We start from the raw sequence: 26,630 nt of genomic DNA, 5'->3' as shown, positions 1-26,630 counted from the left end.
ATGTTATCTGTATAAACTGGGGTCGAGAGACGAGATCTACTGCAGATATCTTGGTCAAAGGAAGAGCTGATTATGTAGAGATAAACAATGTTGTGTATTCGAGGGAGGGACAATTAGGATAGATCTCCCAACACAGACCCACAGTGTAACAGTGTGCCCTCCATGATAAAAACAGGTCAAATATTTACACAGAGTTATCTCCCTTCCATTGCATATAATACCATATTTTTCATGTTTGAATCTTTTTAAACTTGATACTGCAGAATTTCTTGCAATGTATAATTTACAAACAAAGCAAATAAACACTATTTTGATATTTATAATAATAATTTAACATGAAATTGCAATGTCCGTTATGATGTTGCAGGTAAATATTTCATCTGTAAGTTTACAATAAATACATACAATTTAACATGAGCAGTCACTTGATAGATTCTAATGTAAAATATCGGTTAAATTTTATACAGGTTTAATACACAATAGGACAATAAGATTGTATATAACAATGATTTATATGAATGTATAAATCAATAGAATGATTAATTATTATGATATACTGACATAATATCTATATAAGGTCATAAAATTATAGTGAAATTAACTTGATTATAATGATAAAATTTCATTCAGTTAAAATATAATATCAATGTTCGTAGGAAGTAGAATTTTGTTGAGGATAATTTTATAAAGATAATTATATCAGGTGGCAGCGATCTATGGTCCATGCTAAACCATCTATAGAGTACGTACATTCTCACTCACACGGAATCAAAGCTCTCATTCCATGTTGTTATGAATAAATAATCACCATGCACCAAATAAAAAGCACCTACCGGACTGGGAATATGACAAGCCTGGTAACGAACCAGACTATACCAAAGATGGCGAACAGCACATCACAAAGACGTTGGGCTTTCAGATACTTCGCCATTTTAGCTGCCTACAAAATGTTAGAATTAATGATAATAAAATCAAAGTTATTAAGATATAGGCAATATAAATCTACGTTGAAACAATCATTGAATTGAGCAAGATTGTCAACACCATTGTTTTTATCTTGTTGTCCAATTATCTAGTCACACTCAATCTGGATGTCCCAGTTTGGGGTAATACATTTTCTCAGTCCTCAAAATTGTCATTTTCTAGTCCATAAAATAATATTTTCTTACACAACATATCTTTTTCTCTTTTAAAACAAGGACAAAGTCTTAAGATTGACACAACAAGGGAGCTGTCAAAAATGGGACAAATTTGGTTGCTCTAATTGGCTGTTGCTAAGATACCTCCATCCAGAAGTCGACAGCGTCGTGAATGACCAATACCAAGGTGCCGACTCGTACAAAGTTTCCTGACCAGGAGAAACACAGTAGAAGCATGGTGGCCACATGGTGGGTAAACATCTCCCAGAAATCCTACAACCAAATGACAAACAACTGTGAAGTGTCTTAAATCACAAGGGGCATAAATGCCATAAAATTTGGTGAATATGAATAAACCAAGGTACACAACTCCAGTGTGTGTGACGATAATGACTTTATCCTGACTCACAAAGTTTTGTTATACTGACCAGTTCCTGTAGAGACAAATTGAGGGATACCTCGATTCCATAATAACCTTCTATCTTTATTTTGGGGATACGTTTATTTCAATAAATATTTTAAGTAGTTCATACTATTGAATACAAATGTATTCAGATTTCTTTGTTCCTTATTGTTGGAGCCTGACATTTTGTCAACTAAAAGCTTTAATTATTAAATTCTGATCTTTACACAATGAACAATTATTATAACATACAAATCTTTTATGCATCATGGAATCTCAACGGGGGTAGGAACATTTCTGAAGACCACCTAAATAAGTTAAATGTACATTTTCAGATCCTAAGTATTGAAAATACAAGAGAAAAACTTACTTTCCGTTTGACATCTATAAACTGTGAAAACATCAATGATGAGTAGAATCCTATCTCTATCATGTAGTACCAAAATATAGATGGTGGGATATGCTGCAAACACAAACACAAAAAAAAACATCAATATACAAACTGAATTTGTAAACATACATTCTAGCATAAAACAACTTTCTTTAAATGTAAATTTTCTACAGTAGGACAATTCTGTAAATACAGGGCCTGAACAAATTCTCAAAGGTTTTGTTTGGCCATGGTCAAGTCCAATGACAATGCTTGGCTAATAATGCATTTGTTTTCTTAAATACTATGCAAAATCGATGTATTAAATATGTGTTAAAGAACAACCATCCAAAAGCAATTTTCAATCAGATCATGTGTTAAAGTTCATCAAAGTAATTGAACTTTTTTGCTAATGAATTTTTATAAATTAAAATGTATACATTCAACCACTGCAACACGCAGTACGGTGTTATTTCTAAATTGTTATAGATAATATTATTCAAGCATCTTACTTTCCTTTGATCTACAATTTTTATTTTACAAATCAGAAATTAGGAAACGTCACCAATATATTACTGTATACTTACATGGTGAGGGTATCCAACCCAGCAATTTGTTGAATCTGCAAACCATGGTTTCTGGAATATACAAATGAAAAATATCATTAATTTATTACTAACACAGCAGTTATTTCAGCTCTCGATCTCCACCATACTGAAATACAATGACATCTACAAGGGAGATTAAATGAACACAAAACATAACATTTTATAATGGCATATTTTACTTCAATCTAAAGATGTCAACAAATCAAAAACATACAGAAAGAACTAATGTTAAATTTGACCTCGGTCACCTCACCTTCACATACCCATTCGACTTGTTATCTAACCTATACACACACTATTAATAACCAGGATTTAAATATCATATATCACCAGAAACTATGTATTATTGATGATTTATTTTGACAAAGTCCTAAAATTTAATGCTATCTTGGTCACAATCTATTCACACATCCATTAGTGATAATGTAAATATACACGTATCATTGATAACATTAAAAAAAAAAACATGATTTATTTATCACCAGAAACAACATTAGATCAATTACAACAGTATACTGTATGTTTGCTGGGTTCATCACATGGGTCATTTTGAAGGGGTGTACATGTAGTAGCTGGTGGCTACCTCAAAAACTATGAAAATTGTTTTGTAATGGCCCAAAACATGCTATCCTGATCAGCAACTGGTGTAAAATGTCTTGCCTAAGTACACAATCAGGAGAGCACAGGATGGTACAGGACCTCAGCTTCCTGAGAAACACAATTAACCCGGAGTATGGATTGACCATCACACATCGATCTTCACCTGAGATTGCACTGTCCTATGCTCTACAGACTGACCTATATCACAGTACACTGGCATATTTCAGCATTTCGTAGGGTGATTATGTACATGTATATCTTTCACCATGTTCCCAGAATTTAATTTATGTACACTTTATAAATTATCAGATCAAATTTTTATTTTCAAAATTATACTCTGTATTATATAGATATCATTGTTATTCTTTTAACTGAAATAACTGTATTTTGTGAATGAAGACCAATGCTATTTTTATTACTGATAAAGCTGTTTTTTATGAATACAGATGTTATTCTAATTGCTGAAAAAACTGTATTACATGAATACTGATGTTATTTTTATTACTGAAATAATTGTATTATATGAGTATGGTTGTTATATTGTATTTATATTTCATCAGTAAGTGTAACAGATGTGACAAAATATTGTTATCACTGTAGTGTAAAAGATGATACTTTATTGATTTGATATAGAAGGTTATTTTTCAATTTATCAATGAATTACAGAATTCAAAAGACTCATCGTATACTGAGTATTATTACTGAAGACTAATAGAATCTTACACGGGCCTGTCCTTTGCACAGGGATATTTTAACTTGAGTGTAAGAATTTTGCTGGTCGAACGATTGCTAGCCAGCCAAACTCTTACACGAGGGTTTTGAGATATCCCTGTCCACAGGATATTAATGCTGTTTTCAAGTTGTGATGAGGCTACGCTATGTACAATGACGATGTTACGCTCGTTACGCTATTATGAGTGGCGTCATATAGCATGTGTGAGTTGTCTTTTTCCCTACCCCGGTAAAAGACGGAGTTGTTCCCTACCAAAAATGGAGATTCACCTGTGAAGTATGGGAGAAAAGATGTTATCTATAATATACTTACATCCCATAGGACTACCACTCCATAGATAAACACAGAAAAGTAGAAGGCAAACCTCCACCTGTAAAAATACAACAGTTTTTCTACATTAAAATCAGCATATACACATCAATATAAACAAACAAGATTTTTTTCAATGATGTCTGTATTTTTTTAATATCATAACAAGGCATTTTACAAAATTTTAAGCCAAAGCCACCATCTGAGACCCAAACAATAAATTAATCATGGAATTTAGATTTTTTCCCATTAAAAAAAGAAGAAGTAAAAATCAGCAGACACATTACTAATATCTGAACAAAAAATTGATGAAAGACCTCGGCAATAATAAATGAAACATTGCTTTCAGGTTTCATTTTTACACAAAAACATACAGAAAAACTTACTTAAGACAAACAAGCTTAATACAATTTGCTGCTTATTACGAAGTAAATTAAAATCAAAATCCCCTAAATTTCTGATACAATGAAATAACTCCTCTCGTCCAGTGGGATTTTGTTATAAGCAAGTCCTACTGTAATAGGAAAATTAGAGGGAAAAGTTTATTTTCATCATTTAAATTTACAAGTTCAGTGAAAGGTAGCGTGAACAGGTTAATTGTATACACCAGTAACACACTGGTGTGCTGTATATATAACTGTGTAATTAATCCAGGTAGGTATTGGCCTATACAAGCTGATGAGAAAAACAGGTTGTTGATCAGGAAACAGTCCCAAACACTCATCCACCTGTCTCATGACCTAATATGTCTACCTGTCATCAGGAGACAGTCCACAACACTCATCCACCTGTCTCCTAATATGTCTACCTGTCATCAGGAGACAGTCCCCAACACTCATCCACCTGTCTCCTAATATGTCTACCTGTCATCAGGAGACAGTCACCAACAATCATCCACCTGTCTCCTAATATGTCTACCTGTCATCAGGAGACAGTCCCCAACAATCATCCACCTGTCTCCTAATATGTCTACCTGTCATCAGGAGACAGTCCCCAACACTCATCCACCTGTCTCCTAATATGTCTACCTGTCATCAGGAGACAATTTGTCCTCAGGAGACAGTCATTGACTGACATCCTTCTGTCTCCCTACACATCTAACTGTCATCAGCAGACAATCTGTCATTCGGAGACAATCTGTCCTCAGGAGACAGTCATTGACTGACATCCTTCTGTTGTCTAATACACCTAATGCAAAAAACACATCTCTTTTTATACCTTTCCCCTTGTGACTTACAGGTTTTATCACCAGAAAGCATACAAGCAATGAGTCTTAGAACTTGGGATGATGATAGAGCCACATAAATCTTCTAAAAGGCCAAAGCCTTTTGGAATTATCAATGGATGGTGTGACCGTTTTCCCTAGCTAGTTCACAAAGCCATGTTGTAAGTCAATTATAGATGAGTCATTCTGGTACATTTCATGTTTTATGTCCAAGATCAAATCCTTGTTCACTATAACTTATGACGATCAAATGAAATGGCCTTTATCATTTACTACACTATGACCTTATGTGTATTATTATCTTTTGTTGTTGTTGTTTTTGTTGTTGTTGTTGTTTGTTTGTATTTTAGATACCTAACCCAAAACATTCAATCTAAATTAACTTGTTGAGGATTGATACATGCAATACACCTCCAGTTTCAATGTCACCATACCCTTCCTTTGATGTTAAACATACTAAGAGATGTATTGGAAGGTTCTAATATAACCATCATTTTGATAGAATTGTATTCCTCTTTTCATATGGCAGATCAATTTCAAGCCTAGTATGATCAATTTGAATATTTACAAAGGAAAACTAATCATTTTTTACTTGAACCGTCTTTCAGTTTTCAAACGAATTCCAATAACATTTATAAGAAAGGATCGCCTAACTGGATTTGATATTGAAATTTAAATGAACCGATACCTGTACAGAATGTCTGACACATGCAATAAAAAGAGAAAAATGAATGTTGCTCTCCTTTGAAAGTGATACACAACTCCTACAAGGTTCTGCAGACTAGTATCTGTCAGCAATATCATCTGATACCCAACAAACTGATGAGTGGTCAAATGATCACTGGGAAGCCTGAAAGATAACTTCAGTGGGGTACACATGCCGTGGTCATCACCTATATCAGAACTTAACTTGGGTGGTCATCATCTCTCAGACAGCCATCACTGTGAAAGAAAACTCTATGTAGACAGATGGGAGTAGATGTGGACAACTTGAAATACAAGAGAAGGGGGAGGGTGGGTAGGTTGGTTGGTTGGTTGGTTAGTAGTGAAAGAGGCCTTTAGTGGGGTTGATAGCACTGCAAAGAGATGGGTGTCAGTGGTTGTTGTGGAGGGGGTTGATAGCACTGGGAGGAGAGGGATGTCAGTGGTTGTTGTGGAGGGGGTTGATCAGCACTGGAAGAGAGGGATGTCAGTGGTTGTTGTGGAGGGGGTTGATAGCACTGGGAAGAGAGGGATGTCAGTGGTTGTTGTGGAGGGGGTTGATAGCACTGGGAGGAGAGGGATGTCAGTGGCTGTTGTGGAGGGGGTTGATCAGCACTGGAAGAGAGGGATGTCAGTGGTTGTTGTGGAGGGGGTTGATCAGCACTGGGAGGAGAGGGATGTCAGTGGTTGTTGTGGAGGGGGTTGATCAGCACTGGGAGGAGAGGGATGTCAGTGGTTGTTGTGGAGGGGGTTGATCAGCACTGGGAAGAGATGGGTGTCAGTGCTTGTTGTGGAGGGGGTTGATCAGCACTGGAAGAGAGGGATGTCAGTGGTTGTTGTGGAGGGGGTTGATCAGCACTGGGAAGAGATGGGTGTCAGTGCTTGTTGTGGAGGGGGTTGATCAGCACTGGGAGGAGAGGGATGTCAGTGGTTGTTGTGGAGGGGGTTGATCAGTACTGGGAGGAGAGGTGTGTCAGTGGTTGTTGTGGAGGGGGTTGATCAGCACTGGGAGGAGAGGGATGTCAGTGGTTGTTGTGGAGGGGGTTGATCAGCACTGGGAGGAGAGGGGTGTCAGTGCTTGTTGTGGAGGGGGTTGATCAGCACTGGGAGGAGAGGGATGTCAGTGCTTGTTGTGGAGGGGGTTGATCAGCCTGGGAGGAGAGGGGTGTCAGTGGTTGTTGTGGAGGGGGTTGATCAGCACTGGGAGGAGAGGGATGTCAGTGGTTGTTGTGGAGGGGGTTGATCAGCACTGGGAGGAGAGGGGTGTCAGTGCTTGTTGTGGAGGGGGTTGATCAGCACTGGGAGGAGAGGGGTGTCAGTGGTTGTTGTGGAGGGGGTTGATCAGCACTGGGAGGAGAGGGGTGTCAGTGCTTGTTGTGGAGGGGGTTGATAGCACTGGGAGGAGAGGGGTGTCAGTGGTTGTTGTGGAGGGGGTTGATCAGCACTGGGGGGAGAGGGGTGTCAGTGCTTGTTGTGGAGGGGGTTGATAGCACTGGGAGGAGAGGGGTGTCAGTGGTTGTTGTGGAGGGGGTTGATCAGCCTGGGAAGAGAGGGGTGTCAGTGCTTGTTGTGGAGGGGGTTGATCAGCACTGGGAGAGAGGGGTGTCAGTGGTTGTTGTGGAGGGGGTTGATCAGCACTGGGAGGAGAGGGGTGTCAGTGGTTGTTGTGGAGGGGGTTGATAGCACTGGGAGGAGAGGGGTGTCAGTGGTTGTTGTGGAGGGGGTTGATCAGCACTGGAAGAGAGGGGTGTCAGTGCTTGTTGTGGAGGGGGTTGATCAGCACTGGGAGGAGAGGGGTGTCAGTGGTTGTTGTGGAGGGGGTTGATCAGCACTGGAAGAGAGGGGTGTCAGTGCTTGTTGTGGAGGGGGTTGATCAGCACTGGAAGGAGAGGGGTGTCAGTGGTTGTTGTGGAGGGGGTTGATCAGCACTGGAAGAGAGGGGTGTCAGTGCTTGTTGTGGAGGGGGTTGATAGCACTGGGAGGAGAGGGGTGTCAGTGGTTGTTGTGGAGGGGGTTGATCAGCACTGGGAGGAGAGGGATGTCAGTGGTTGTTGTGGAGGGGGTTGATCAGCACTGGGAAGAGAGGGATGTCAGTGCTTGTTGTGGAGGGGGTTGATCAGCACTAGAAGAGAGGGGTGTCAGTGGTTGTTGTGGAGGGGGTTGATCAGCACTGGGAGGAGAGGGATGTCAGTGGCTGTTGTGGAGGGGGTTGATCAGCACTGGGAGGAGAGGGATGTCAGTGGCTGTTGTGGAGGGGGTTGATCAGCACTGGGAAGAGAGGGGTGTCAGTGGTTGTTGTGGAGGGGGTTGATCAGTACTGGAAGAGAGGGATGTCAGTGCTTGTTGTGGAGGGGGTTGATCAGCACTGAGAGAGAGGGGTGTCAGTGGTTGTTGTGGAGGGGGTTGATAGCACTGGGAGGAGAGGTGTGTCAGTGGTTGTTGTGGAGGGGGGTTGATCAGCACTGGGAGGAGAGGGATGTCAGTGGCTGTTGTGGAGGGGGTTGATCAGCACTGGGAGGAGAGGGATGTCAGTGGCTGTTGTGGAGGGGGTTGATCAGCACTGGGAAGAGAGGGGTGTCAGTGCTTGTTGTGGAGGGGGTTGATCAGCACTGGGAGGAGAGGGATGTCAGTGGCTGTTGTGGAGGGGGTTGATCAGCACTGGGAGGAGAGGTGTGTCAGTGGTTGTTGTGGAGGGGGTTGATCAGCACTGGGAGGAGAGGGATGTCAGTGGCTGTTGTGGAGGGGGTTGATCAGCACTGGGAAGAGAGGGGTGTCAGTGGTTGTTGTGGAGGGGGTTGATCAGCACTGGAAGAGAGGGGTGTCAGTGGTTGTTGTGGAGGGGGTTGATCAGTACTGGGAGGAGAGGGATGTCAGTGGTTGTTGTGGAGGGGGTTGATCAGCCTGGGAGGAAAGGGGTGTCAGTGCTTGTTGTGGAGGGGGTTGATCAGCACTGGGAGGAGAGGGATGTCAGTGGTTGTTGTGGAGGGGGTTGATCAGTACTGGGAGGAGAGGGGTGTCAGTGGTTGTTGTGGAGGGGGTTGATCAGTACTGGGAGGAGAGGGGTGTCAGTGGTTGTTGTGGAGGGGGTTGATCAGCACTGGGAGGAGAGGGATGTCAGTGCTTGTTGTGGAGGGGGTTGATCAGCACTGGGAGGAGAGGGATGTCAGTGCTTGTTGTGGAGGGGGTTGATCAGTACTGGGAGGAGAGGGGTGTCAGTGCTTGTTGTGGAGGGGGTTGATCAGCACTGGGAGGAGAGGGATGTCAGTGCTTGTTGTGGAGGGGGTTGATCAGTACTGGGAGGAGAGGGGTGTCAGTGCTTGTTGTGGAGGGGGTTGATCAGCACTGGAAGAGAGGGGTGTCAGTGCTTGTTGATAGTGCTGGGAAGAGACACATAAGTAGGCCATAGTGATATAGTCACCACTGGTGGAAAACTAAATAGGATTCATTCATGAAGAATATTATCCCTGAGTGGGGCGATCACATGATTACCAGGAAAACACAGTAAAAATGGAATCAAACCATCATATTACCAAAATCAATATCTCCTCATCACTGTGTACATGAGTCTATATGTCCCCTGCCACACATAAATTTCCTACGTCCTGTGACTATAGGTTGAGATGACTCAGCTAAAATACTAATAGAACAGTTCACAATGGAGAAGTGTACTTATCAACTGGACCTGACCATTATAGTACTGCTGAGATGTTGGTTAATTCTCTTACTAGATTGTCAAATACAAAGGACCAGAAAAGTATACAAGCATACACCAATGATAAAGCCTTTCTGGAGGAGCTATCTTACTGATGTAGTAGTCTGAACAAGCTGGGGTGAAGACATTTACAGCTGTGTAATAGGGGTCTAAAAATCACTAAACCTTCATATTAGAGAATAAAGTTCAATCTTATTTTTAATCAAGTGCTTAAATATCACTGTAACTTTACTTGAGTTAGTCACATGACTATAAGTTCTGGAACTACCTGACTAAAGCATTAACGAAAGTTACACCACTTGCCCAAGTTTGAATAAAATTGATTTCAGGACTAATGAGTTATTGGCACAATACCTGTGTATAATGATGTGGTTACCATGACAACCTAAATTTCAAAGAGAGAAAAAAGCCTGCAAACACATCTCCCAATATTTCTCAACTTATTTCAGTGTTGTTTGATTGAAATTTGTTTGTGAGTAGTCAAGACAAGATAGGTTTCACCACGTGGCATCAAGGGCCATAACTCCAGTAAAAATTCATGGAACTTGATGGCTTTCAGGCAGACACAGGAACATGTCATGAATAATGTGTGCGATGTTTCATGGAAATCCAAGCATTACCCTGGGAGGAGTAGGCGGTACAAAAATTGTGACTACAGGCAAACCTACAGATTCCAGTATTCAAACCCTTTGTCTATTGGTAATTGGTACCATCAAATCTGGTGGACAGCTACAAATGAACAATATATAACCACCTGGCATTCACCTGTTGTCAATGACTATAAAGTAAATTAAACACTTGGAGAACATTATAAAAGTCCTTACGCAGCTTCTGTGAAACGCTTCATAAGGCTTGGACGATCCTGATTCCTCCTCATCCGAAACCATCTTTCAACTTTTCTCGTAGATAAATCTGTCTGCTTTGATAAATTCTGCAAATGAAAAAGAGAATCAAAACAATTAAAGAATGTCATTATTTTGGATTTCGGAACCTTTACTGAACATGAAAAAACATAGCAATATTGTCAAATTAAACCCGATAGAAAATAATGTGATATTTGTTCTTATCCAATTAGCTGTATAGAATATGTATAGCCAAGTAACAAAAGTTTCTATGATTGAGGAAAGCCTCAAAGTGTTATACTTAAGTCCCAACAATATATATATATATACAGTTTCTATATACAGATTTATTTATATCTATTACCACTATTTTATATATGTAAAATTGCCAAATATATTTTGTAATCAATAACTTCAGCACATCATTGACATTTAGCATTGCATATATAATGATTGAAAAAATAATAAATATCTATTTAATACATATTTAATATTAAATAAATATTTACTAAATATATAATAAATACATAATAATTATATATTGTGCTTTAATTTGATATAAAAAAAAAATTCTCCTTTTCCCTGCCTTTCCATTTTTCTTTTTGTACTGTTTACTGTTATTTTTGTTGATAACACTTATGAGCGAGATAAACTTTTTTTTCTTCAAATAATTGATAAATTCATGATCAAAAAGAAATGAAAACCGAAAGGTCACAGCACAACACAGCATATCATTTTGTTTTAAGGTTTAATTTCAATTCATTGTTAATTTGACAACCACGTATACTATGCTTTAGGTCTGAGGGCCATAGTCAACACAGCAAAAATTAATAAGGCGGACACTATTGACATATGGAAACATAAATCAATCATGGTTATGGAATTATTTAAAATCTCCTCACAACAACTAACAAATTATTCAGTGTTTAAGTAAAACCACACTACAAAGACTATTTTGTAATCAAGAATCCTTGGCAACATGTGTACATACAACCAGTTTAGACTCTACTTCTTAACTCTATTGAAAAATGTCATCTTAAAAAAACAGTATTTGGTGACCAAATTCACACATAACATAATTTTTCGGTAGATTTGGATGATGACATACAGACAAAGATTGCTACAGAAACCAAGAACCAGGTGCATGGGTCATGTAATCTGGCCTATGTCCAACCACATTTTCTCATCTTGTACAAAAAACATTCAATAAACAAATTCATACATTTTAGATTTATCCCTCATATCATGATAAATTTTGAAATGTTTTCATGAGTGATTCCATAACACACTTGAAAGGAATTCAGATACTTTCCAATTTACATTTCTGGCATACATGTATCGTAAATTCTTGAGCACATATACTGTTGGTAAAATACGTACTACCTATACATACATCTCTCAGTCTCTTGGGATATGTTAGACCACATGCAAAATTTCTCTTTAGTTTCACCTTTATATCCACATATTTTAGAATTATTGTACAGCCATAGCCATATTACAGGAAATTATAGTCCAGTATCCATAGACGATTTTCAAAAGTCAGGGACCACCAACCTCTTTATTTGGAGTGGAATTCAAGATGGCAGCCAATTTTATATTTGACTTTAGTCAACCATAATTAATGGACAGTTAATTAATATTTTGTTAATTCCCAATAATTTTTTTGATATTGTCATAACAAAATGTTTAATAATGAAGTGATATATGACCTTGACCTTCGACCTTACACTTAAATCAAATGATTTAGTATTTGATTACAAACAGTTTTCACTTTATAATAGATAACAAAATATTTACCAATTAAATGATACATATTTGATCTTGACATTTTGACCAACTGACCTTTATTTGCTGTGATGAATTGTTCATGTTTTACATAAATGTCTACCAGCTAAATCTTACCTTGACATCTGACTTAATGACCTTGACATATCTTTGATACAGTGACATGTGACCTAAGATTATAGTTACTTTTATACAATTTATTTGATCATTCCGGACTGACCAGTTTTTGCTGAACAGCTTAAATCATAACCAATTTTAATATACATGATATATTTGTATATAGAAATTGTGCCTGAAGCCTGGAATCGAAGTGGACTAAATAGGGTCAACCCAGTTCTCGAGGGATATTATCAAAATCAACCTTTGGAGTTAAACACAATATAAAATCAAATACACCCATCATTATTTCACAAAATAAATCACCAAATTTGCTTTCAAGATAATCTGTTCATTCATAATTTTGTTTCCTTTACAAGCATTTGAGGTAGTTTATGTTGAACAGACTGAAGTCTTGACTAGATTTTTTCTACCTCAAACTTAAAATCATTTGAAGCAGACATAGAAATCATTGAATAACTTTAAGCAACCTTTTCCCTCAAGAAGCTAGGGTTCAGTGCTAGTGGTAGATCAGAAGGCATAATGCTAGTCAGATTAACAGTGGTAGGCAATGAAATAATAAAACTACACCATACCAGAAAAACTTCCTGAAACAAAATATACAATCAATCCAATCAATTACTGCATAACATCATATGCAAACCATACAGAGTTATCTCCCTTAAAATATTTCATGTATAAATAATTCAGAATAATTTATACATAAATGACATACAAGTATATGTTAATTATGTAAGCTCTTTAAAATATCAACAATAAACATGTATCTATCAAATTCACATCACTTATTACAAGGTAACCTACGTATACATCTATCATTATAACATGTCACAATCTATTATTACAATGTAACATGCATCTATTATTATAACATGTCACAATCACTTATTACAATGTAACATGCATCTATCATTATAACATGTCACAATCACTTATTACAATGTAACATGCATCTATTATTATAACATGTCACATGGTAACATACATCTATTATCATAACATGTCACATGGTAATATACATCTATCATTATAACATGTCACATGGTAACATACATCTATCATTATAACATGTCACATGGTAACATACATCTATTATTATAACATGTCACATGGTAATATACATCTATCATTATAACATGTCACATGGTAACATACATCTATTATTATAACATGTCACATGGTAATATACATCTATCATTATAACATGTCACATGGTAACATACATCTATTATTATAACATGTCACATGGTAATATACATCTATCATTATAACATGTCACAATCACTTATTTCAAGCTTATAATTAAGTTAACATACATCCATCATTATACTATTTATCATTATCAACCTATCATTTTTATTTAAACTGTACATGTATGTGCCAATTTTTGGAACAAATCAAACAATCCATACAATTATAGGTATGTGGAGATACAAGAGATCCCACTTAAGATAAATGACTAGCTCTGTATGTGTGTGGATCCCACTTAAGATAAATGGCTAACTCTGTGTGTATGTGGATCCCACTTAAGATAAATGACTAACTCTCTATGTATGTGGATCCCACTTAAGATAAATGGCTAACTCTGTGTGTATGTGGATCCCACTTTACATAAATGACTAACTCTCTATGTATGTGGATCCCACTTAACATAAATGGCTAACTCTGTGTGTATGTGGATCCCACTTAACATAAATGACTAACTCTCTATGTATGTGGATCCCACTTAACATAAATGACTAACTCTGTGTGTATGTGGATCCCACTTAACATAAATGGCTAACTCTGTGTGTATGTGGATCCCACTTAACATAAATGACTAACTCTGTATGTATGTGGATCCCACCTAAGATAAATGACTAACTCTGTATGTGTGTGGATCCCACTTAACATAAATGACTAACTCTGTGTGTATGTGGATCCCACTTAACATAAATGACTAACTCTGTATGTATGTGGATCCCACTTAAGATAAATGACTAACTCTCTATGTATGTGATAATTCAGATCCCACTTAAGGTAAATGGCTAAGCTATAACTCTGTAAAATACCTATAGCTAAGGCAAACCTTTCAATCTCGAGAGATAGTGGCCAGACATGTTAAATTATATTGACACCACCATTCATAACCAACACTTCAGATGTGAAGTTAAGTGGGTGGGTCTACACACTTAAGTCCTTTTTTGTTTGCATGAATTTTCAAAATAAAACATTTTTACTGAATGTGTAAATTCAGATCAATCTATTGGCATTGGATTGTGAAAATGGTTGCAAGAAACACAGGTTTCTATTTCTTCTCAATACGAAGAGGCCCAAAGGCCTCATGTTCGACATGTTACACTGGAATGAAGGACTACATGGTTTGTGTAAATGAATGACCTTTATTTATATCCAGGGTCACAGTTGATAAATTTGTTGAAAACAATAAACAAGTTATTATGAAATCTCAAATAACAAGTGGTGACATTTAAGACTATTATTTTAAGTTTCAGTATATCAAAATATCAAACCTATAATTGGGATATTTTGGTTGTTGCATTTTGGTTCATTTAGGTGCCAGCATGAAAGTATCAAAACCACAACCAAATTTTACCATCAGTATCAAAATGCAAAACATTCCAGATGCAATTTTCATTCCCTATATGATATGTCTGATTACAGACCCAAGTTTCAAACTAGGGGGAGATAATCTGGTATTAAAATTTAGCTGTAAGGCTGGTGGCAAGCTTAAGTCTTTAAAGGGGTTGGTCAATTGCTATATATAGTAGCACGCTCTCACTCTGTGAACCATCATGACTTCAAAAGCAATCACACTATTTCTTGAAATTAAAACTGCCAGTGTGATTTTAATTAAAGAAGGATTAACAGATAGACCTACACTCTGCACTGAAGAATTTGATGTTGTGTACATAGATAACTTCAAAACTTCAACATCCTTGGGAAAATACAACGTTTCATATCTGTTCTTGGAAGGCAGAAATTGCATTATGAACATCAGGATATATGCCAAAATTTGACACAGGGCTAATGGCAATGTCAAATTTAGACACACCAAAATAATATCCCAAATTTGCTAACACAAAAATATCCCAATTTACAGTAACCTAGACAATTTGGTAGCATCATACATCGTCCATTCTTAGAGTATGCAAAATTGATTGCGGATTTACATTCCTGCAGCAACCAAAAATGGCATTGATTGGAAAATGAGGTTATACCCAAGGGGCATTTTAAGTTCCATCCAGCACACCAAAATCTCATCACCTGGACACAGCAGCATGACATTACATTTTTTCATAGGTAATGATCGTTTAGGGCTTTCGAACTAGACAACAGCTGACGTCCTATGATGATGTTGTGATGAGTTCCAACAACAGTACATCATAATATCATTACTGGACACAATAGCATGCCATTCCTACATTCTTCCGGCATGCTGAACTGTTTGAGGTCTCTGATGCCCTCTCAAGATCCGAAGTCATCGGTAGGATGCAACCATGGTTGATAGCCACTCAAGGGCTACTTTATAGTGCTGTCACACTGTAACCACATTCCGGCAGGCCTCAGCACCATCCTGCTGCCTTTTATGATCAGATCAAAGCAAATCTTGTGGCCAATGTATACAATGCTACACAAGAATTTTAAAACAAAAACAAACATCAATTTACAGAAATAGCACTCCAAAGAAATAAATCTCTATTTTGTAACTACATCATGTATACTACATTTTTTGTATATTTACCTGCATTTTGTCATGGTCTGGGAATTTGTGACACCTGAAGGCATTTTCTAGGACTGGGTTGGGTGGAGGTTTTCTGGGTTTTGTATCTCGGATTCCAAATAATCTACCAATGGGAGCAGCTACATACCTGAAACAAAAAGTTTTTACATAAGTACACAAGGGAAATCACTTATCTACTCACTTAACATTATAATTTTTATACAGGCATAATTAACTCAATAAGGAGGTACAGCGAATCTGTTTGCAACACACACAGCGGGCTGGCAAGGATATGCTGTAATGTACAAATGGAAGATCATACAACACGAACAACAACCCCTGAGCTACTATATGTATTCCAGTTTGTCGTATGGTCTAAAATTACCTTTTTTCTTTTGACATTACAGGTACACCATAAAATTGTAGTGTAACTATATATTCATCACAACAGAACATTTCTTTACTTAATTTAAGACAGAATACTAACAACCAAGCTTGATAACAATCTTGATTCAACTCTTTACAATATTTCTGCGCATGTGCACATGGATATGCTATTACCAGGTTTTTGAAAGTTTTGTTCGACTAAGAATCACAGTGTGTGAAAATCGCTGTTGAATTTTGGGGAAAACAACAGAAACTGCCCATACTTTTATGCACATTTGTAAAATAAATATATCAACATGATTTCTCTCCTGATTATGTATGGGGATTAGTTAAGGATGTACTTGTTGTATAAATGTTTATCAAACATAATGTTCACACATATATGCACTTTCATGTTTTTTAATACATTCCATAGAGATATGAAATGCACTGATATTATCTGCAGATCACATGCTTTATTTATATACATAGCACTAGAACTCACACATAAAACATACTATATATATATATGGCGGCCATGATTAATGACAGGACAAAGCAATATATGGCGGCCATGATTAATGACAGGACAAAGCAGTTATCAGCAGATGTTGATGTACAGATGTGTAATGGTAAACAGGCATTTTATATATAGGTCGGTGTTATAGACAACCAATCTTTTTATATCATGTAAATCACATTCCAAACTGCAACATTCCATTCATTCCCAGCTGTCAAATCTACATTTACCATGGTGGTCTGTACCTATATTGGCAGTTTCTTGATACCTGTTCATGTATTATGATTTACTTTGGTACACAGGTCAGTTTAGTTAAATTTTGTTTTCCAACTATCTACCCAATCTTCCTGATATTCTTTCAGTTTCCCCCAATATGCTACTATTATATATGGGGTATATATTATTTTACAACAGGATTAGATATTGTCAATATTATATTTGGAACTTTGACAACAACCATATTCATTGTCCACAGGATCTTTCAGAACAAGAAAAAATTTAAAATACATTGGTTTCATGTTAAAATGTGTGAACTAGCTACAGCAGTTGTACTGCTGTGCCTATATATTTTGTAAGTTCTATATATACAGAATCCAAAAATAGGTATAAAGAATGAGTACTGCAGCACCCAATGTAATTTTTTCAACAGGTTTAATTTCGTTGAGAAAAATTTGGAAGACCTATAATGCAATTTGTCAACTTCATTATACGAAAAATATCAAGATAATTTCTCATGACTTGGCAATATTTCCCATTAGAAGTGCTTGCTGGTATTATTAATCAATTGACATAGAGGTAGCTATATAGCTAACAATACTTAATAGAAAGAGACGTGATCTACGACTAGACAGCTCATTAAAATTGAAGTCACTGTCTTATTATCTTAGAGATCATAGTCTTTGCGATATAGCTCAGTGCCCCTATATTTGGTTCCTACATTGTGATCATGAGAACTCAATGAAGCTAACATTAACAAAAGACATACCCCAGTAGGTTAAAATGGACACTATCTTAAACACAAGGCATATTGGCTGTCAGACTTTCGACTTTAATCACAGAAAGTCACAAACATAACACTTGTCTAAAGTATAGTTAACATCCTGAATTTCTTGTTTTCATATTATCAAATCATACAAATTTTTGGCATTTTATGTGTATAATAAAGCATCCACAACACAGAATCATCTCTCAACATGTACAACACTTAAGTTTTTTTTCTTTTTCTTTTACCTAAACATAAAAACTAATCAAATTATATTATACAAAACAATATTTATGTTTAATTTTTGACAAAAATCAAGGGGGCAAATTAAAAGATCTGCATTTTCAATATTAGGAATTTATACAAGCAACCTTTTGATCCTTTTAAAAATGTTTAGTACATTAAACTCCGACAATGAAACCAATGTTCAAGTAGTGGAAAGAGGCGTAGTACATACTAGGGACAATGTAAATGATCTTTGAATCATGTAACAGTCATGATAGTAATGATAAGAACTCAGTCAATGACCGCTATATATATGTCTGCCCATTGCTCATCAACTGACAAACAAAACTATCATATATGTTAATTAAGGTCACTGTCCCGACAACAATTAAATGACCTTTAAACGTGCATATCTGTACATGTATTACTGTCTTAGAGAGGTATAAGGTTAAGGTTTAATTACTGTCTTAGAGAGGTATAAGGTTAAATTTCATAAAGTTTCAGGCCTGTTCAGGACATTAAGAGTTTGAAACTTAAATTATAAAGGGAGAGTTTTTTATTTTACAAACATGTCCACAGTTCAATTGCAAATACAATGTGTGATACACTTAGAGTGTTGTTGATCCGAAGGTCAAAGATATGACCGACTTGTTTGTATGTGTCTGCCACATGTAAACATTTCACTGATACTACTACCCAATACCTCAGAATCTCAGTGTCCAGTATTTCATAGTAAACAGTATAATGACTATATACATAAACCTTTGAACACTTTTAAATATAGATGTACGTGTGGTATTACACAGCTGCGGACATCCTGGAGCTATCTCTGTTCATATATTCCACACCATAAGTCCGGCTATACACACACATATATATATATTGTATCTATAATTATAAGTTTTAAGTTAATACAAAAATTTGGAAAAATACATCAAGGCACCAAAATCAAATATTGGTGTATTCAAATCATGAATAATTTTTTAAATGATGATGTTTGAAATCTTTTTATGTTTTGAAAGATTGAGACGGCTGCACTCGAATCGACTCCACTAGAGTACAATAAACATTTGTACATACTTATCACTCCAGAGACAGACAGGAAACAAGGTGAAGTTCAAGTTTAAATCTCTTGAATTGTATTTGTTTTGAAGCGACAAAAATGATCACGCTTCCTGCTACAAACCATGGCAGTGTCTCAGAATGTTATTTGACAAATATGCTATCTTGATGGCTATGATGGGAGAAATATAACACATCAGAAGGAATTAGTTTATTGTGGGGGGAAACTTACATTACATGTCTGAAAATGGATCTAGAGACTTAGAGACTACTGGTAATCAAAGTTCATAAAATCTTCTGTATCCTTGGTCTAGTACCTTGACACCTTAACCCAGTCTACTTGTTTGATTCTGGACAATTTCAATTCAGAACATTATTACATAGTGTTTATTGTTTATATCAATCATACTGGTTACTGCTAAAGCAATACGGGATGGCATTTACAGGTCTGACGGGTGATTACATTTGCTACCTTAACTGTGCTGGTATTTACGGGTATGGCTAGTAATTGTAGTGGTACATATACTTACTGGTGGTATATGTATTCATGGGTGGTATTTATAATAACAGGTGGTATTCATAATTATATCTACAGGTGGGGCTGTTTACTGTACTGGTGTTTATAATTACAGGTGGGGCTGATTACTGTACAGGTATTTATAATTACAGGTGGTATTTATATCTACAGGTGGGGCTGTTTACTGTACTGGTATTTATAATTACAGGTGGGGCTGATTACTGTACTGGTATTTATAATTACAGGTGGGGCTGATTACTGTACAGGTATTTATAATTACAGGTGGTATTTATAATTACAGGGGGTATTTATAATTACATGTGGTATCTATAATTACAGGACGGGCTGATAATTGTACTGGTATTTAAATTTACGAGTGGTATTTAAATTTCTGGGTGGGGCTGGTAAAGAGAAGTGCACATGAATGAACCTCAAATGTTTAGACAGATATTTTACATTGGTTCACAATAAGGTCATGCAGCTTAAAATAGAAGAAAGGAGTCACATGACCTTTTAAGCACATTGGCATTTAAATTGATCTGCTATTTGCTTTGACCTCAATATTGGACAAATATGAATTTCCACTCCTTTTAAAATGTAAAACTATATAGTGTGGATAGAGAGGACGAACATTAATGAATGCAGCCGGAGCTACTGATCACATATATACCCGTATTGAAGATATTTCACTCCTCAGGGTGTGTCTGCTAAGTGTTGACTAATGATCTTATTTAGATCCTTGGTATGACTTTGACAGGTCTATTGGATTGAGTCATAAGACTCTGAGCCCCACTTGCAGGTATTAAACCAATTTGACTGCAAGCATTTGTTGCTTTCCTGCATATTATGATATTGCACCAACACTGTCAGTAGTCAGTGACACGACACCTAGCAATGGGCAGAGATGACATGTACACTCAGCAATGGGCAGAGATATGCGACGACACCCAGCAATGGGCAGAGACGACACCCAGCAATGGGTAGAGACGACACCAAGCAATGGGCAGAGACGACACCCAGCAATGGGCAGAGATGACATGTACACTCAGCAATGGGCAGAGATGACACCCAGCAATGGGCAGAGACGACACCCAGCAATGGGCAGAGAAGACACCCAGCAATGGGCAGAGATGACATGTACACTCAGCAATGGGCAGAGATGACACCCAGCAATGGGCAGAGATGACAACCAGCAATGGACAGAGACGACACCCAGCAATGGGCAGAGACGACACCCAGCAATGGGCAGAGACGACACCCAGCAATGGGTAGAAACGACACCCAGCAATGGCAATCTTATTGCAAAAATGTTGCTTTTAAGGATTTGTAGATCATCAATAACTGTATCAACTATACACGATCATAGACTGTAAAAGCATTATACAATTATGATAAGAAGTTATCAGACAAAAAAAAATTAAACAAACAATATTATAATCATATTAACTGAATTTCAAAATATGTATGCCAAGTGTATAGGAACTTATAAGTGTATATACCTATACACCTAAGAAAAATAAACTTGGGCATACGTACCCAAGAACTCAAGTATGCTATATATATATAGACTGGAAATAGAGGTTATTATGTCAAAATGCCTCAACAGGCTTTACACAGATGTCACATGATAATGTGTATTGTGCAAACACATGAACACTTAACTGCATACATAGTTCAACATGTAATCAATGCAAGATATTGTAGGTAAGGTATTATGCTAAAGTATTGTCATGCAAATTAAAATGAGATAAAAACTGCTATGATATATACAGCATCCTAATGCATCAAAGAAAGTAGAACAAGTTAAGTCGGTTAACAATATCATTATATATTCAGAATCCCGAGTAGCACGATCCTGTTACAGATAATAGAGAACATCAGGTGGAACATCCTCATATATATTTTAGATTTTCTAAAAGTCTAACACTACAATTTAAAAAAAACAAGGATGGATAGTATTGCAACAGCAATACAAAGTCCCCTGCCTACACCTATTCATTTCCCATTATTTTTTTTTTAAAAGGTTTTTCGAAAAAAACAAATGTGGGATGCACAACTACATGTTATACTGATCATGTATACCAAGTTTCGTTAAGATCGGAGTAGTACTTTAGAAGGAGTTGTCCGGACAACTGTTGCGTGACAGACAGACAGATGGATGGACGGAGGGTAAACCTAAAGTCCCCCCCCCCCCCCGTTTTTCAAACGGCAGGGGACTAATAACAAATATGTTAAACGTGCTATTCAAAAACTCTGATATGAAGATCATATTGGGATAAGTTAAGCATATTCATTTACTTTAGAGTAGCTATATATAGTTTGTTCAGTTTTTAAGTCTAGTACAATGTAATGTTTTATTTAACGTCCTATGAACATGTATATGTACAGCCAAGGTCGTTTAAGGACAACCTGCCCTGTACATGTTTTTAAGATGCATGAATGCAGTAATTGTGTGTTTCGGGAGGCTGTGGTATATATGTTAGTGTCTGTCTCCTTGTTATAACAAGGAATTTCCGATGCCAACTTTATAGTGCTGTCTCACTGAAGCATGTAGCTACATGTAAGCAAAGACACCAACTAAGCCGACAATAGGAAAAATTTAACCAGTCGTCCCACTCCTAAAAACACTGAGCATTAGTTGCAGGAATAGTAACTACCATTTTTATAGACTCTGGTATGTCTCAGCCAGGTGACAGAACCATTAAAGCCTTCCTCACAGGGGCTAACGCTGAAATAAAGGCCAAAACTGAGGCATTGTCAAGGGAGCCATTAGGAAGCTGAACATTTCTTGGAAAGAGAAATTATAAGATCCCAAATTCATTCACCTTTACCAAATCATGCAATAGGGAGAGCAGGTCTAAAATAAAAGAAGACATTGTGTGTTTGGGGCATTCATGAAGTGAATACGATACAGAGCAAGAATTCACTCAACACTTAAACATGATGAAAACAATTCTTACACAGATTGAAGGTATTATGATCAATCTGTTAGTCACCACCAGGAACTGGTGACCATATAGTTTGTCAGGATCATTAGGGATGACAAAGTCATAAAACAAATCATAACACAGTCATATACCAATGTGAAGCCATATAACAGTGGTCTAAAACACCAATGAAACAGCTGTAAAATCACTATCTTCTAGGAATTAAAACTTGGGTTTCACTGTGGACTACAGACATTATTACTGTCAGCGGCTGGTGTACATTTCTTCAGGGATCGATGAGGACAATGAACATCAAGTGAAGTTCATGGATCAATAAACCATTGTTTTGCATATTATTATGACTGTACACATGTTCGGCCCATTAAAATAGTGACCAAACACCATATAGACATCCTGTAAGTCTCCTATGTTCTTTTGATCTCTCATCAACTATAGCCAAACTGACTTCACTTTATTACAGAAATATGAATAACTTGTTGACCCAACACAAACACCAACACCAGATAATATTACTTATATATATAATCTATTGGATTTCCTGGCTGGTATAGTAAACCATGCAAATATGACTTCCTATTTGATGATAGTTTAATCCCTAAACTTCCTGCTGAAACTTCCCGGAATTTCCTTGAAAAGTAATTATGTATTTATAATACCAAGTGCTGATATATATCTCACTATCTGTCACACAAATATATACAAACTAGTAATTACTAAATGTCAATTACTATATATCTATCAGTATGGCAGAGAGTGTGTTACACATGTATTTTTAACATTCCATAAAATATTTACACATATACCAGTTATTCAGCAATACAGTATATAATTAGCCCATGCCTTGTAATTACCCCACCCAAGTCTATTACAGTTCTATACCAACAAATGCTTATTTCAATGCTTTACAATGTGTATCTCTACTTCAAATTCATTTGTATATACTATGTGTTGGCACCAGCGATGGTTCTTACATTAATGATTGGAATCCTGAATTTACTATTTTTTTAAATCATTTATACATAGTTCTGTAATTTAGAAACATAATTATATGTCTACTTTATTGTGAAATTGGCTTTTGTAAACTATCAACCATTATCATGTGGAAAAAAGTAGCTTTTAGTGTCCATAACTGTTTACTTGTTGTTGTTGTTGGGGTTTTTTTTTTGGGGGGGGGGGGGGGGGGGGGGGGGGGATTGTCATACTGGAGTGTTCATCGATCACTTCATGAAACACTTGTGTGTATGTTTACCTGTATACTATTACTTTTTAATAATTTTGCAAAAAACATATGTTCCACTAATAAACCTCGAGACTATAGCTATATAGGGCCTGTTGAACTGAAGATGTAACAGTGACTGATGTTACTAATTATATAATTAAAACCTTAAACAAAGAGAACACGCCTGCTGTACTGGATATACATTTCTATTGTCAGCCAGGTGTGATAATCAACACTAGCCATGTGGCACTAATTAGTTCACAGGTGTAACATGTACACCCAGGCTTGATCATAATATTCAAAGGGCAGATTATCCCATCATAGCATACTTACAGTGAAATAGTTTCATCTACTCATTCTATTGTTATTTCTTGTTATATTTGGCAGACAATTAGATTTGTTTCAAAGATGAAAAAAAAAAATGAAATCATAATTTCTGTCCCTAATGATAGCTGAGATAACAATCTCTCTGGATTTATATTCAGTAGGTTTGAAATTAAAAAAAAAATCTTCTTAGTCAATTTAAATTTTGTTGAAAGCTTGTCATGAGAATAAAATGATATCACAACTTCAGTCTGTCTCTATACTGATATAAAAGGGGGAGGTGTCTTGGCAATTATATAAACTAGTACAGATCGAGTGACAAAATGGCCCTTATTGATGCTTCTCCTGTTTAAAATGCTGACAGAAACTTATTTGCCTACTGGCATGCATGACAAGTGCAATCAATGATTGCGAAAGCTCACTGACGGCAGCAATCACACTATGCATTCATTTTTTATGTATGTATATTGTATAAGCATGTTATTTTGAAATTGTATGTCACATAATATCGCTCCTAGACCTCTAATGAATGTATAAACCAAATAAGAAGGGTGTGGCCTTACAAGCTTTCCAAAACTTACCCCCAAAATCTTTAAAGTGGGTTTTTGTGTCAACCCCCAAAATCTTTAAAGTGGGTTTTTGTGTCAAAAAAAGTAAGTCCACTAAATGGTAAAATGCCAAAAATAAATCACAAATGTTTTCTGCATGACTGTACAGCATCACTCCTGGATCTCTAATGAATGTATAAACCAAATTAGAAGGGTGAAAGGTGTATACTTTTGGACTTGCCCCCAAAACTTTAAAGTGAGTTTTGTTGCCAAAAAAGTTAAGTCCACAAAATGGTAAAATGCGAAAAAATCACAATTTTTCTGCATGATTTTGCCATTTATATAACATCACTCATAGACCTCTAATGAATGTATAAACCAAATTAGAAGGGCATGAGGTGTATACTTTTGGACTTACAAGTTTTCCAAAAACTTACCCCAAAAACTTTAAAGTTATGGGGTGGGACGCGGACGCCGACGCGGATGCCGGGGTGACAGCATTAGCTCTCGGTTACTCGTAACCGGTGAGCTAAAAATGACTTTCCAATGCCTGTATGAATTTCTTGTTTCATTATTATACCCAACAAAGCATACTTGTAGTATTGCATTGTAAGTTTGATTTTTTTTATGAGATCAAAGAGTGCTTAATTCCTTTCTATTGACATGGGTACCATAATCTGTTACTCACAACCAACATTTGGTCATTTCTGGACATAGATGACATCCAAAATGTTTTGCATTAATTGTCTTTTATGCTTTGCAGTAGTAAAGTTGTCCATATATAGACTTAGCAATTACCCAATATATTGATCAAGATCCTCAACAGAATAGAAAGTGGCAACTGATACAGATCTAGGGGCAAAGGAAATATATATATAAACATACGGTAAAAATTAAATAAATATTGACGAACCAGTTCAAATTATTCGAAATTATGCTTCAGAAAATAAGCGTGATTTACTATTCGAGTCAATATCGCCGAAAATCTTGGCAGAGTGAAATCATTAGACACAAACACATCCATCGTAAATCTGATACGTAACAACGGCGGTCTGAACAATGACACATTTATAAGTTAGTAAAATGATAGTATTTTATTTAATTCAATGTTAATTGATCTTTAAACGTTCTTCATTTCGCGATAATTATGATGGTTATTGCACGAAGCCGCTCGGTTAATGCGTAGCTACAGTAGGCCCCAAAACAGTACAGTGCACGTTTCATTTGTGACACAAAAGTTAAACATTTGTACAGTATAATCTTTGCATGGTTATATTTTTTATCTGAATCAGAAACTATAGCTATATTATTGTAATAAATGGTCTCTTTAATACATCAAAATCAGTCTACATTCTACATAACCTGTTGCGTTTACGAAAGCACTAAGTACTGTAAAAATAGGCGATATAAGTTGGTAAAATTGGGTCAGAACATCAACATGTCTGCTTTTGAATATGCCCAGTCGTATTATCTACCAAACATAGATGATACCTGCAAAATTATCCATTACTAATTGGGACACCTGTGGATTGTTTTGACTGGATATGAATGCTCTTCACGTCACTCAACACGATCGGGCAGCCGATCCTTACCGCAAGCGACACCTCGCGTGGCCTGCTTACCTAGCGTGAGGTCGCAGGTTTTCAGGTAATA

General features: G+C 36.6%; 1 protein-coding gene across 4 annotated transcripts in view; it reads right to left on the bottom strand.

Moving 5' to 3' along the window:
- The window catches only part of LOC117343242 (ceramide synthase 2-like), an 84,787-nt gene that overhangs the window by 42,874 nt on the left and 15,283 nt on the right, over positions 1–26,630 (bottom strand). For all 4 annotated transcript variants that reach the window (XM_033905583.1, XM_033905584.1, XM_033905582.1 and 1 more), the window contains 7 exons: positions 16,288–16,414; positions 10,626–10,732; positions 4,166–4,223; positions 2,500–2,550; positions 1,913–2,005; positions 1,284–1,412; positions 834–940 (listed from right to left, as the gene is read on the bottom strand). In XM_033905583.1, coding sequence (XP_033761474.1) covers positions 834–940; positions 1,284–1,412; positions 1,913–2,005; positions 2,500–2,550; positions 4,166–4,223; positions 10,626–10,732; positions 16,288–16,414 — 672 coding nt within the window. The remainder of the gene's footprint in view (positions 1–833; positions 941–1,283; positions 1,413–1,912; positions 2,006–2,499; positions 2,551–4,165; positions 4,224–10,625; positions 10,733–16,287; positions 16,415–26,630) is intronic.

Source organism: Pecten maximus, chromosome 15 (assembly GCF_902652985.1).
Source record: "Pecten maximus chromosome 15, xPecMax1.1, whole genome shotgun sequence".
Lineage (NCBI taxonomy): Eukaryota > Metazoa > Mollusca > Bivalvia > Pectinida > Pectinidae > Pecten > Pecten maximus.
The sequence above is the reverse complement of the archived record's forward strand: the minus strand, read 5'-3'. Positions and strand labels throughout refer to the sequence as shown.